We start from the raw sequence: 12,058 nt of genomic DNA, 5'->3' as shown, positions 1-12,058 counted from the left end.
AATATACAACGATATAATGGTTTTGTATATACAATAAAATGAGGCAATGTTTTGGGTATACCAAAAAGTCATCTAAATTATTTTTGTTTGCTTGGTTTTGTTGTTGTTTGTTTGGGTTTTGGTTTTTTTGGAGACGAAGTGGCTACTGGATCAGTGACTCGTGATACTCCGGGGAGAGGATCTTCAAAAGAGAGGAGACCTCAGGCCCTTGGGAACTGAGTTCTTAATGTTCTTGCCAAAAAGAATTTTGAGGACACTGAGGTAGAAACCAAGAAAGCTTATAAGTAGAGCAAAGTGAAGGAAAGACAGATCGTGTACAACGCAGACATCGTGGGGCACATGTTAGAATAGGTGTTATGAGGTTGTTTTTTGTTGTTGTTGTTGGCTTGAACTCAGAGCCTGGGCACTGTCCCTGAGCTCTTTTACTCAAGGCTAGCTCTCTACCACCTGAGCCACAGCTCCACTTCTGGCTCTTTTGGTAGTTAATTGGAGCTAAAAGTCCCACAGTTGTCCTGCCCAGGCAGGCTTTGAACTGCTATCTTCAGATCTCAGCCTCCTGAGTAGTTAGGATTGTATGTGTGAGCCACCTGTGCCTAGCTGCAATGAGTGTGTTAACATCACAGGTATTTATGCTGAAGAAAGTTGGTGCAGGGTGCTCATGGTTCAAACCTGTAATCCTAGCTACCGAGAAGGCTGAGATCAGAGGATCAGTTAGAAGTCAGACTGGGCAGAAAAACCTGTGAGACTCTTATGTCCTATTAGCCAGCAAAAAGCTATAAATGGAGCTATAGATCAAATGGTAGAGCGACAGCCTTGAGCAAAAAAGCTACGGTTGAGCACAAAACTCTATGATCAAGCTCCAGAGAAAAAAGAGACAGAAACACAGAGACATAGAGAAAGAGACAGGGAGAGAATGAATAGGTTGGAGGTTGGCTCAAATTTACTTTAGAGCCAGTGTTTATCAGTTGGCTAAATTTGAAGTTTAGCCTGCTAATCTTTGGCCACTGATACAGTTGGAATTCCCTCCCCCCCAAACTTGAGTCATTGATGCCTGAACTTTTCTCTAGACAAAGGTGGATTCTGTCACACACTGCTTTCAAGACATGTGTCCATCCCAGAAATAAATATTTCTCTTAGCAAATACCTTTTATGACCAAAGGAGTCATTTGCCCAGAATGTGTCTCTTTTTTTAAAATTTGTTTTGTCATGGGACTTGAACTCAGGGCCTAGGCACTGTCCCTGAGCTTTTGTGCTCTACCACTTTGAGCTACAGCACCACGTCCAGTTTTCTGGTGGTTAATTGGAGAGAAGAGTCTCATGGACTTTGCTGCACAGGTTGGCTTTGAACCATGATCCTCAGATCTCAGCCTCCTGAGTAGCTAGGATTATAGGTGTCAGTCACTGGTATACACTGTCTCTTTTCTTTACTCAGTCTTAGAGCATGCTAATCAACTGGATATTCAAGCAGATCAATGGATCTGTTCTATTTATTTTTCTTTTTACTAAATATGGAAGTTTATGAGAGAAGGCAAGACTTACGACAAAAATAGACCTTTTGTACCTTAAAGTTATTCAGTAATACAGTGTTTGTCTCTGAATCTCTGGCTGCTGTTTCCCATAACTCATTCTCCCTGATCTATTGTGCATCAGGGTCTTGCTATGTAGCCCAGGCAGGTCTTGAACTGGCAGTCCTGAGTGCCATGTAAACACTGGCCATAGTGTTTGGTACCACATGCAGTTGAAATTTAAATCTAACTGGGTTTCCTGTATTTTATCTCCCATCCCCTGCACACAGTTGTACTGACAGTGTCAACTAATATTATTATGCACAGAAAATTTAATTTTAAGCTCTATTTACTAGACAGGATGAGGTTTCTCTTTCCGCTAAATACAGCCTTCCTTTGAAGACAATCCCACTTGTCATAAAAGCACTAGCAGGGGAGTGGGTGTTGGTGGCTCACTCCTGTAATCTTCGCTACTCAAGAGGCTGAGATCTGAGAATCTCAGCCCAAAGCCAGCCCAGGCAGACAGATCCATGAGACTCGTGTCTTCAATGAACCAGCAAAAGGCTGAAGGGAAGATGTGGCTCACGCGTTAGAGCGCCAGCCTTGTGCAGAAAAAGACAAGGAATAGCCCTGAGGCCCTGAGTTCTAGCCTCCATGCTGGAACAACAACAACAAAAAGCACCAGCAGGGCAGAGGCCCAGAGAATGGTGGCCCTCGCCCATCTAAGGCAAGGTCACTGGTCCCTTCGCCCTGGAGTGGAAAACAGGGAGACTCCCATTGCAGAGCCTCAACCTCTGCAGGGGGAAGAAGGGTTTTCTCGCCCCCTCTCATGTCCCAATCTGAATGGGGCCCCCACTGCAGGTGCCTAGAGTGCTGTTTAATTGCAGTGTAAAGGCAAAATAAAAAGTTCAAAGAGCAGGCGCCACGTGGCCACCCAGGTCAGAGGCGGGCCTCGGCCTGCACGGAGGGTGGAGCCGCCCCAAGCCCCGCCCAGGGGCGGGCCCGACGCCGTGAGCGACGTGCGCGGGAACAAATGAAGGATTCGGAAGTCAGGGCGAGGGTGTCCAGACTCACCGAGGTCCCGCGCCCACCCGCATAGGAGCGCCGGGACAGGAAGCCTCACTTCCGCCGCTAGGGCCCGGCCGCCCTCCCTCCCAGGATGCTCCGCGCCCGGCCGCGCCGCGCGCTATTGGCCGCGCCGCCCCACGTGACCAGGGATGGCGGCTGCAGCGGTTGCCCCGGTGACCAGGCGAGAGGCGGCATCCCGACCGGGCGGGCGAGCGCGGCGGCGTCCGCGGGTGAGCGGAACGGGTAAGCGCTTCCGGGAACCGCGGTCCCGGAGCGGAGAGGCTGACTCCCACCCCCCCCCCGGACTCGAGAGAAACCACCACGGGGGCGTCCCCGCGTCACGTGTGTGGTCAGGGCCCGCGGCGCCGCCGGGACCCCGAGGCTGGTCCCCCGCTACTTACCTCATTACCTCAGTGGGTGACGTCCGGCTGCAGGGTGGACCGGAGCCGGTGGGCCCGACTTCTAGACTCCCCCGCGCCCCCCCCCCACGTCCTTCATCAGCGCCCCCCACCTCCTCGGGCCCCAGAGCAAGCCTAGACCCAATAAAGCTAAGGCGCCGGCGGTGCCAATTTGTTTACAGTCCAGATTCCTTATCCAGCCCCCTTGTGGGCCCTACATCTCTTCCCACCTAGAAATTCCCAAGTTGCCATCACAATCCGAAGCGTGTCTGAAAATTTCCCTACTTTCTACACATAGAAACCCTCCCCCCCACTCCCCCCCCCCCCCCGCCCAGGTTCTCAAACTGGAGTGTGGGTACACATTCAGAAAGCCCTTTGGATTTTACATTTCCGAACATCACCTCACCTTTGGTGCTCCCAAGTGGTGGTAAGGCGTTTCCGTTTGCTTCAGGCATCCCAGGTTAATTGTGAGTTGGGCGGTGTAAACTTTGTGTGTGTAGTCGTATGAACTCCTGCTTCTTCCCTAGCAGTGGCCGTGAGAGCCACTACATCTGTAGGGGAATGTAAATGACACTCGCCGCTCGGCTTTTAAAGAAAAAATGCGAAGCATCTTGGCACGTTGCTTGGCATAGAGAAAAATCCTCAATAAACTATTGCTTCATAATGGTTCAGAGACAGTTTTGTAATTTCTAAAAATGTGAGAAGTAATAGATTACCCAACAGTGGCCCATACTCATTGACAGTTGGTCATAACCAAATCTTATTTATGCTAGTCATGGAAGACTTCCCCAGAGAAGTGGCATGTATTCTACAGAGGGGTTAGCCAAGTGAAAAAGGGGAGAAGAAGTGTTCCAGGCAGAGAGAACAGTATGTACCAGGAGCCCTCCTTGGCATGGTCACCAGTTGGGTTCCCAGCTTCTCCTCAAACTGTCCACATGCTACATGTACATGTGCTTTCGCCTATGACCTTGATTCTTGCTTGACAAGCCTGGTACTTGATTTGACTTCTAATCCAGGCTCTGTCACAGGTACAAGCTGGAATCAGCTCATTAATATCAGTGTGATAGGTATGCTGTGGGTATCCTGTGTCCATGTTCGACTGGACTGCATGGTGATCAGCATGCTCAGGTCTGCAGAACAGATGGGAGAGGGTAGGAAGCCAAGCTGTGAAGGGCTTCGAGAACTGGGACCAAGGAGTCTGCCTTCACGTGGAGGGTCCTAAGCAAGAGGCAAGGAGGGTCAGTGTTCCTGGGGTAAATATCAGATTGAAGTGGAGGAGCAGGGGGTTGCTATTTCTGTGCCTTGGGAGAGATGAAGCCCCAAGACAGTGACAGTGAGCCAGAACATCAGGGATATTGTTGAGTTTAATCTTCTGACCTGTGTTCAGGTAATTCAAACTACATGTACTCTATGGTTCCAGACCTATATGCATCCTTAGAGGATCTGATCAGTTTTGTTTTATCTTTTTTTTCTTTTCTTCTTTTTTTTTTTTGCCAGTCCTGGGGCTTGAACTCAGGGCCTGGACACTGTCCTGAGCTTCTTTTGCTCAAAGGTAGCATTCTGCCATTTGAGTCACAGTGCCACTTCCAGCTTTTTCTGTTTATGTGGTTCTGAGGAATCGAACCCAGGGCTTCATATATGCTAGGCAAGCACTCTACCACTAAGCCACATTCCCAGCCCCTTCCTTTATCTTGTATATAAGATTACTCTGCATTCCAGATTTGCTCTGGGACTATGGGCAGCCAGTGGGGAGAGAACCACGGGCACGACTTGCTACACCCATGGATGCATCCTCGAATCTGGTCACTGTGGAGCAGATGCTAATGTTATGGTGTGCGGCTGGTCTGTTCCTAGCCTTTCCTCAATGTGGAGGCCATCTTCTCTTGCTCCATGACCCTTCTTCCGTTCAAAACCTGCTTAGTCTTTCTCGCATCCCCCAGCTCTGTCCCTGGCTCTCCCACCCTCTGTGATTGCCTGAGACCCACCTGCATAATCTGGGCTTACTTCTTGATTGAAAGCCAGCTGATCAACTATTGTAGAGCCAGCTGCCACCTAATTCCCCTCGCATGCAACACCCCCACACTCATAAGTTCTGGGATTAGCAAGGGGATGTCTTTGGAGGCCATTCTACTCACCATAGACTCCCTTTTGTAATTCCTCAAGTGACTGAAGTGAAATCTTTGTCTTGTGCTTTTGCTTTGTACAGATTTTTTGCTGTGAGAATTGCTGGAAGCAGTTCAGGATGGGAGATATTCTAGCCCATGAATCTGAATTACTTGGACTAGTGAAGGAGGTAGGTGTGTTGTACAAAACACACGTCACAGAAAATTCCATTTTTAAAAAACGGCAACAAGCTGAACATGGTGATACATGTAATACCAGCAGTTGGAGGCTGAGGCAGGAGGATCTTGATTTTGAAGCTAGGCTGTGCTATGCATCAAGATCCATAAATGAATGATGGGGCTGGGGATATAGCCTAGTGGCAAGAGTGCCTGCCTCGGATACACGAGGCCCTAGGTTCGATTCCCCAGCACCACATATACAGAAAACGGCCAGAAGCGGCGCTGTGGCTCAAGTGGCAGAGTGCTAGCCTTGAGCGGGAAGAAGCCAGGGACAGTGCTCAGGCCCTGAGTCCAAGGCCCAGGACTGGCCAAAAAAAAAAAAAAAAAAGATCCATAAATGAATGAAATGAATTCTCTTCTGTCTTCTATCATTTTATCATTTCTGTCATTTCTATCATTCTATCATTGCATCTTCTATCATTTTATCGGTTCTGTTAATATGTTTTCCACTATAATATTCCATGCTTCATACTTTATATAACTAAACTGAAATCTTACAGCCACTTATTTTTCTCTTTATTTTTTGTTATGCTTGTATTGGGGTTTGAACCTAGGGCATAGGTACTGTCCCTTAGCTTTTTTGTTGGAGATGGGTGCTCTACTACTTGAGCCACAGCTCTGCTTCCAGCTGTTGGTGGTTAGTTGGAGATAAGATTCTCATGGAATTTCCTTCCTGGACCTGCTTTGAACTGTGATCCTCAGATCTAAGCTTTCAAAGTAGCTAGGATTACAGGTGTGAGCCACTGTTGCCTGGCAATTAAAATTTTTTTAAAAAAGAAAATTATAGGGTTGGCATGTGGTTCAGTAGGAGAGTACTGGTCTATCATATGAGAGGTCCTGGTGCCACCCCCAACTCTACAGAAAGAAAATTATAAAGGCAACCCATATTCATGGTAGAGTCAAGCAAAACAGAGCTGTATCAAAAGATTTTTCCCATTTTCCTCCTACAGAGAGTATGGTTAATGGCTTAACATTTTATCTTTCCAGCCCTCATTTCTGAATGGTTGAAGTACTCTCACATTTATAGTTTCTTTGAGGCTATACCATAATAACACCTTTTGCACATTAACAAGACTGTAGCATGAATATCTTCCACTGGCCTGGGTACTGTAGATAGTTCACGCGAGGCTGTACTTTCACTCATTGCTTGTTAATAGACATCTAAGTTTCCTGAATCCAAAGCTATTTTTTTTTGAGAAGTTGAATGATTTTTTATTGTTTATTGAGATTAAGTACATATATTTCACAGTACACATTGTAACCTTCACAATGATGAAAATCATTCTAATCTACAAAGCTTATGAATTCTATGAACTTTAACAATAAAACGATTTCTTCCAGATCACGTGATAAGTACATTTCTTTCCTTTTGCTTAGTATCATCTGTTCCCTCTTTCTCTCTCATTCCCTCCCTCCCATCACCGCCCTTGGGTTTCTTTTTTTTTTTTTTGGCCAGTCCTGGGCCTTGGACTCAGGGCCTGAGCACTGTCCCTGGCTTCTTCCCGCTCAAGGCTAGCACTCTGCCACTTGAGCCACAGCGCCGCTTCTGGCCGTTTTCTGTATATGTGGTGCTGGGGAATCGAACCTAGGGCCTCGTGTATCCGAGGCAGGCACTCTTGCCACTAGGCTATATCCCCAGCCCAACCCTTGGGTTTCTTAATTCACTTTCATCAATGTCCAGTGTAGCTGGTGGGCCCCTCTGCTGTATTTTTTTACCTGCTTCACCCAAAGCTTTTGAGGAGTAGGACCCTCGGCCTGTGCATGTCAGTGCTGGCTAGCTGGTTGGCCCCAAGGGAGCAGGAGGAAGGAGGCTCCTGGCTTGGAAGTGCAGCTTTAGCATCTGTTGGCAAGATGGCAAATACATTTCTAGCACTGTCACAGCAGGGGCTTCTTCAGGCTCAAGGGGACATTTTTCATATTTGAATGGCTTTAGCAACAGGCCAACTTGTGATCCTCTGTTCAAGAGACACTAAAAGGTAAGCCTCAGGCCTTCAGACTGCTGTACGCGTCATTTTACTATTAATAATGATAATGTTACCACTCACATTTTTCTTTCTGAAATAACTACTTTATGAAAATAAGCATTTTCTATGATACTGTCTCTCTTGGCATTTAAAATACCTGTTAATAAATAAAATTTAAACTGGATTCCAAACTATTTCCTCCAGGCTTTTTTAAAAAACTGGTATCAGGGCCTTATGTTCTTACTTGGATTTCTTGTTCATGACTGATACTCTGTCATTGAGACACGCCTCCAGTCTGGTATTTTTACCCGTTAATTATATCTGTAGTCTCATGGATTTTTCTACTCAAGCTGGCTTTGAACAGCTACTTCCAAGTGTCGTCCTCCTTAGTAGCTGGGATTGTAGGTGTGAACCACCTACATTTAGATTCATTTTGTCTTGGTTTGTTGTTGTTGTTGTTGCCAGTCCTGGAGCTTTAACTCAAGGCCTGAGCGCTGTCCCTGGCTTCTTTTTGCTCAAGTCTGGCACTCTACCACTTGAGCCACAGTGCCACTTTCAGCTTTTTCTGTTCATGTGGTGCTGAGGAATCGAACCAGGGATTCATGCATGCTAGGCAAGCACTCTACCGCTGTGCCGTATTCCCAGCCCCTCATTTGTCTTTTTAATTATAGTAGTTTGATTTGAATTTCCCTAAGGACTTAATGGTTAGTGGTAATGAATACCTTTAAGTGTCCATGTAAATCTTTCATAAGTCTTTATTGGAGAAATGATTGTTTAGCACCTTTGCCCATTTACTGGATTGTTTTATTTTTGTTTGGATTTTTACTGCGGTTTAATTATGCTGTCTTTTATAGTATTTAGATTTTGCTGAATTTGAGGATACTCTGAAGACCTTTTCAAAGGAATGCAAAATGAAAGGAAAGCCACTATGCAAAACAACAGGTGGATCTTTAAAGGACTCCAAGGCCCTGTCAATTCAGGTTTTTGCTATTTTTCTTTCTGTGGGTAATCCAAGTGTTCCCAGTAGCACATGTTGCCATTGTAGAACACTGGGATCATTTCCAAGGACCTGCTCAGAGTTCCTTTAGACTGTGCCAGTGTTTATGGGTGATTTGAAAGGTGTGATCTTTAAATCTCTGCACCCTACCTTGGAGAAATGGTGACCACATAAGAGCTGTTATACTTTTGGAGGAGAAGAAAAAGAGGAAAACATGCAGTGTTTAAGAACTGAGACAGCTATGATCCTCATCCTAAGAGATCTGGGATTATTGATTCTAGGCAGTGGGGCTAGAGCAATAGACAGGTAAAACCAAAAGTCAGACCACGTCCCTCAGGGCACTTGCATTCATTTGGCAGGTGAGAGGGGCTGGGAGCATATGAGACATCATCCCTGACAGAGGAAGGGACCTAAGTCTTCAGTTCAGCCTTCTTTGGATGCTAGAGGCCCATTGGCAAGATTCTGAGCAGGTGATGGGTTCAGGGCATGCCATTTCCCAAGGAGGCAAACGTCTCCTTTGAGAGAGTCTATTACATTAGCACACTCATTTCTATATGTCTACTCCTGGAAGTAGACACTTGGTTTGGAATCCAAGCCTGAAGGCTGAGCTGGAGTTCAGGCTGCTTCTTACCCATCTTCTTTTAGTCCCTGACTGCCCCATGACCAGGTGTGGGCACTGTTGTGAAGGCCTCTGTTCCCATGAGTCGAGGTCAGTCTCCCAAGTTGTTTTCAGTGCATGCACGTGTCTGTGTCTGACTTCTCTGGCCTCCACTTTCTGTCTTCTGGATGATTCTAGCCATTTCAGAGATCTGAGTGTGTCGTCTGCTCCTAGTGGGTCTGGATTTGGTATGGCAAAATCTGGAAAATGGGCAGTAGTCACAGTAATCCCAGCGATCTCAGCCTAAGGAGCTGAGGCACTCGAGCCTCCACGATTCTCCCCTGCCTCTGGAAAGGAGTGCGTGCGTCTGGTGGTGGTGGGTGGTGGGAATTGTGGGTGTTGGTTTTAGAAGGAGCACCCTCGACAACTGCGGCTCAGTCCGATATCTTCTTGACAGAAGGATCTCCTGGCTGCCTTTGACAATGGGGACCAGAAGGTATTCTTTGATTTGTGGGAGGAGCATGTCCCCAGCACCATCCGAGAGAGTGACTCTCTTGCGCAGAAGCTGGAGTTCTACACTCACATCCACTTCGCCATCTTTCTCTTCAAGCACTCCTCCGGGAGGCCGGTAGGTGGATTTGGGGCATGGCCAGGTCCTCTTCCAAGAACTCTGATTCTGTGATGTGTTAGCTTACTGCTTTCAGGATGCAGGTATGCTGTGACCGGAGGAATGCTTTTGCATTTATTCCTGGGTCTTAGTTTTCTTATTTATGGGGAGATTTAATTATTTCTGAAGTTGAAGCTACATTAATTTTAAGTACATTTTCTACATAAAAAAATGTATTTGGAAACTTTGTATATACATTACCTATACATGTGTACATGTATATGTATACACACATATGTATATGTAAACACACACATATATATACACACATGGGTATGTTGGAACGTATAGGACTGAGAGAACACATTTTGGGTTGCACTGTAGACCACTTACTACCCATGAATGAAAGGGAAATAAAGGGAAATCGTATGGTATTTGGGAGAGCCCATGATTGCACAGTCTTCTTCCGCCTTTCCCCTGGTGGCGCACTGATCACGTGCTCCTGTGTGAACTGCTAGAAATGCCAGGGACCCCCGCGGGGAGCCGCCTAAGCTGTGACTGCCTCCAAATCTGACTAATGTGGGGAAAAGACAGGAGAGATTTTCTTTTTTCTTTTTGTTTTTTTCTTTGTGCTAGTCCTGGTGCTTGAACTCAGGGCCTGGGCTCTCTATCCCTGAGCTTTTTTTTTTTTTTCTTTACATTTTTTTCCCTGTTATTGTCAAAGTGGAGAAGGGTTACAGGTTCCTATGTAAGGCAGTGAGTACATTTCTTGTTCAACTTGTTACCTCCTCCCTCATGTTTCCCCTGCCTCCCCCCCTCCCTGAGCTTTTTTTGCTCAAGGCTAGTGCTCTTGAGCCACTTGAGCCACAACTCTATTTCTGGCTTTTTTTGTGTGTGTTTGTACTTCATTGGAGATGAGAGTCTCACAGTCTTTCCAGCCCAGGCTGGCCTTAGAGCTGAGCTTCCTGAGTAGGTAGGATTACAAGTGTGAGCCCCCCATAGCTGTTTTGTTTCTGTTTTGAGGTAAGATGAAAGTCAGGTAAGGTTAAATGAAGTTCACTGTTCTTTGGGGCGGTGCTCAGAAGAGGCCTCCTGGCCCAGGGGGAGAGGCGTGCTGGTGTGAGGGAGGCTGTGGGGGCTGCCCTCGCAGGCCTGGTGGTCAGGGAGGAGAGCAGGGAGCCCAGTGCCTCACTGGGCCCAGGAGAGAGGAGCGGGAGGCGGGAGCTGACCGGCGCTGGCTCCCAGTGCAGCAGTGGCTCCTTAGGGAGTAAGTCTGACCGATGGTAGATGCCCTGGGCACAGTGCTCCTGCCAGGCCACATGCTGCCACTGACAGCAGCGTGGCTGGGACCTACAGAGCCTCATGGGGTGGGTGACCGAGCATTGAAACTGAGCCCCAACCAAACGCCTGCCTTTCTCTAGGACAAGCAGGAGCTGGATGAGAGGATTTCTTACTTCAAAACCTACCTGGAGACGAAAGGGGCTGCGCTGAGCCAGACCACTGAGTTTCTTCAGTACTACGCCCTCCCCTTTGTGCTCAATCCGATGGTGCACCCCTCATTTAAAGAACTCTTCCAGGTAGGTGGTGATCTTTGACTCTAGTGTTAGTGTCTGGACAGCATTGTGCCTTTACCTTGTATGCACTGGTAGTTTCTGAAAAATGCCTTACAAAACTAAAATTTGCCCTCATTTTTTTATTTAATTGTAGACATAGTTTACTTGGTCATTCTCTTATTGGGTAGTGTTTGTGTTACTTTTTGGCTACCCTTTGCTAGCTATGGCTTGTGGGTGTTTTTTTTGCCAGTCCTGGGGCTTGAACTCAAGGCCTGGGCAACTGTCCATGAGCTTCTTTTGCTCAAGGCTAGCACTTTACCATTTGAGCCACAGTGCTAATTCTGGCCTTTTCTGTTTATGAGGTACTGAAGAATCGAACTAGGGCTTCGTGCATGCTAGGCAAACACTCTACCACTAAGCCACATTCCCAGCCCCTCATTTGTTTTCTTGAACACATAGATAAACCTGCAAGAGATAAGGAATTACTCATGTAGCAAAAGCAAGATGCAATCCAGTTATAAATCAGTAGGAACATGCATAAATAAGTTTTCTCAGTAGACACACAATGGAATACAATATGTCTATGAAAGTGTATGAACAGAACCATGCACCGACATAATTTTGATCATAGTGTAAGAGAGGACACACTTTATGTCTAGATTTTTGTATAATTTAGTTTGTCTAGGGATGATTTCTGTTTTTACTTGGCAGTGCTGGGATTTGAGCTCAAAGCTTTGTGCTTGTTAGGCCGGTACTCACCCACACCTCCAGCCTCTGTGAGTTCAGTTTACTTGGATCTAGAAGGGATTTTCTTGGTCTGGATGTAGTTTTGTTCTTCGGAGATGGTCTGCATTTGTATCACCCAATCACCTAGAGCATTATGTACTGGTCCTGGGGTTTGAACCCAGGGCTTGAGCACTGTCCCTGAGCATTTTTGCTCAAGGCTAGCACTCTTAACACTGAACTACAGCTCCATTTCCAGGTGTTTTTACTAGGTAATTGGAAATAAGAGTCTGGCTTCGCTTT

At 46.6% G+C, this 12,058-nt stretch overlaps 1 protein-coding gene across 1 annotated transcript in view; it reads left to right on the top strand.

Annotated features, from left to right (window-relative positions):
- Nucleotides 1-2,716: 2,716 nt before the first annotated feature.
- Armc9 (armadillo repeat containing 9) overlaps nucleotides 2,717-12,058 on the top strand; it is an 87,857-nt gene continuing 78,515 nt past the window's right edge. The window contains exons 1-5 of the mRNA XM_048344540.1: nucleotides 2,717-2,816; nucleotides 5,178-5,264; nucleotides 8,132-8,257; nucleotides 9,330-9,500; nucleotides 10,901-11,056. Of these exons, the coding sequence (XP_048200497.1) occupies nucleotides 5,214-5,264; nucleotides 8,132-8,257; nucleotides 9,330-9,500; nucleotides 10,901-11,056 (504 nt within the window). The 5' untranslated portion in view covers nucleotides 2,717-2,816; nucleotides 5,178-5,213. The remainder of the gene's footprint in view (nucleotides 2,817-5,177; nucleotides 5,265-8,131; nucleotides 8,258-9,329; nucleotides 9,501-10,900; nucleotides 11,057-12,058) is intronic.

Source organism: Perognathus longimembris, chromosome 4, assembly GCF_023159225.1.
Source record: "Perognathus longimembris pacificus isolate PPM17 chromosome 4, ASM2315922v1, whole genome shotgun sequence".
NCBI lineage: Eukaryota > Metazoa > Chordata > Mammalia > Rodentia > Heteromyidae > Perognathus > Perognathus longimembris.
Note: the sequence above shows the minus strand (reverse complement) of the source record. Positions and strands in the feature narration are given on the sequence as shown.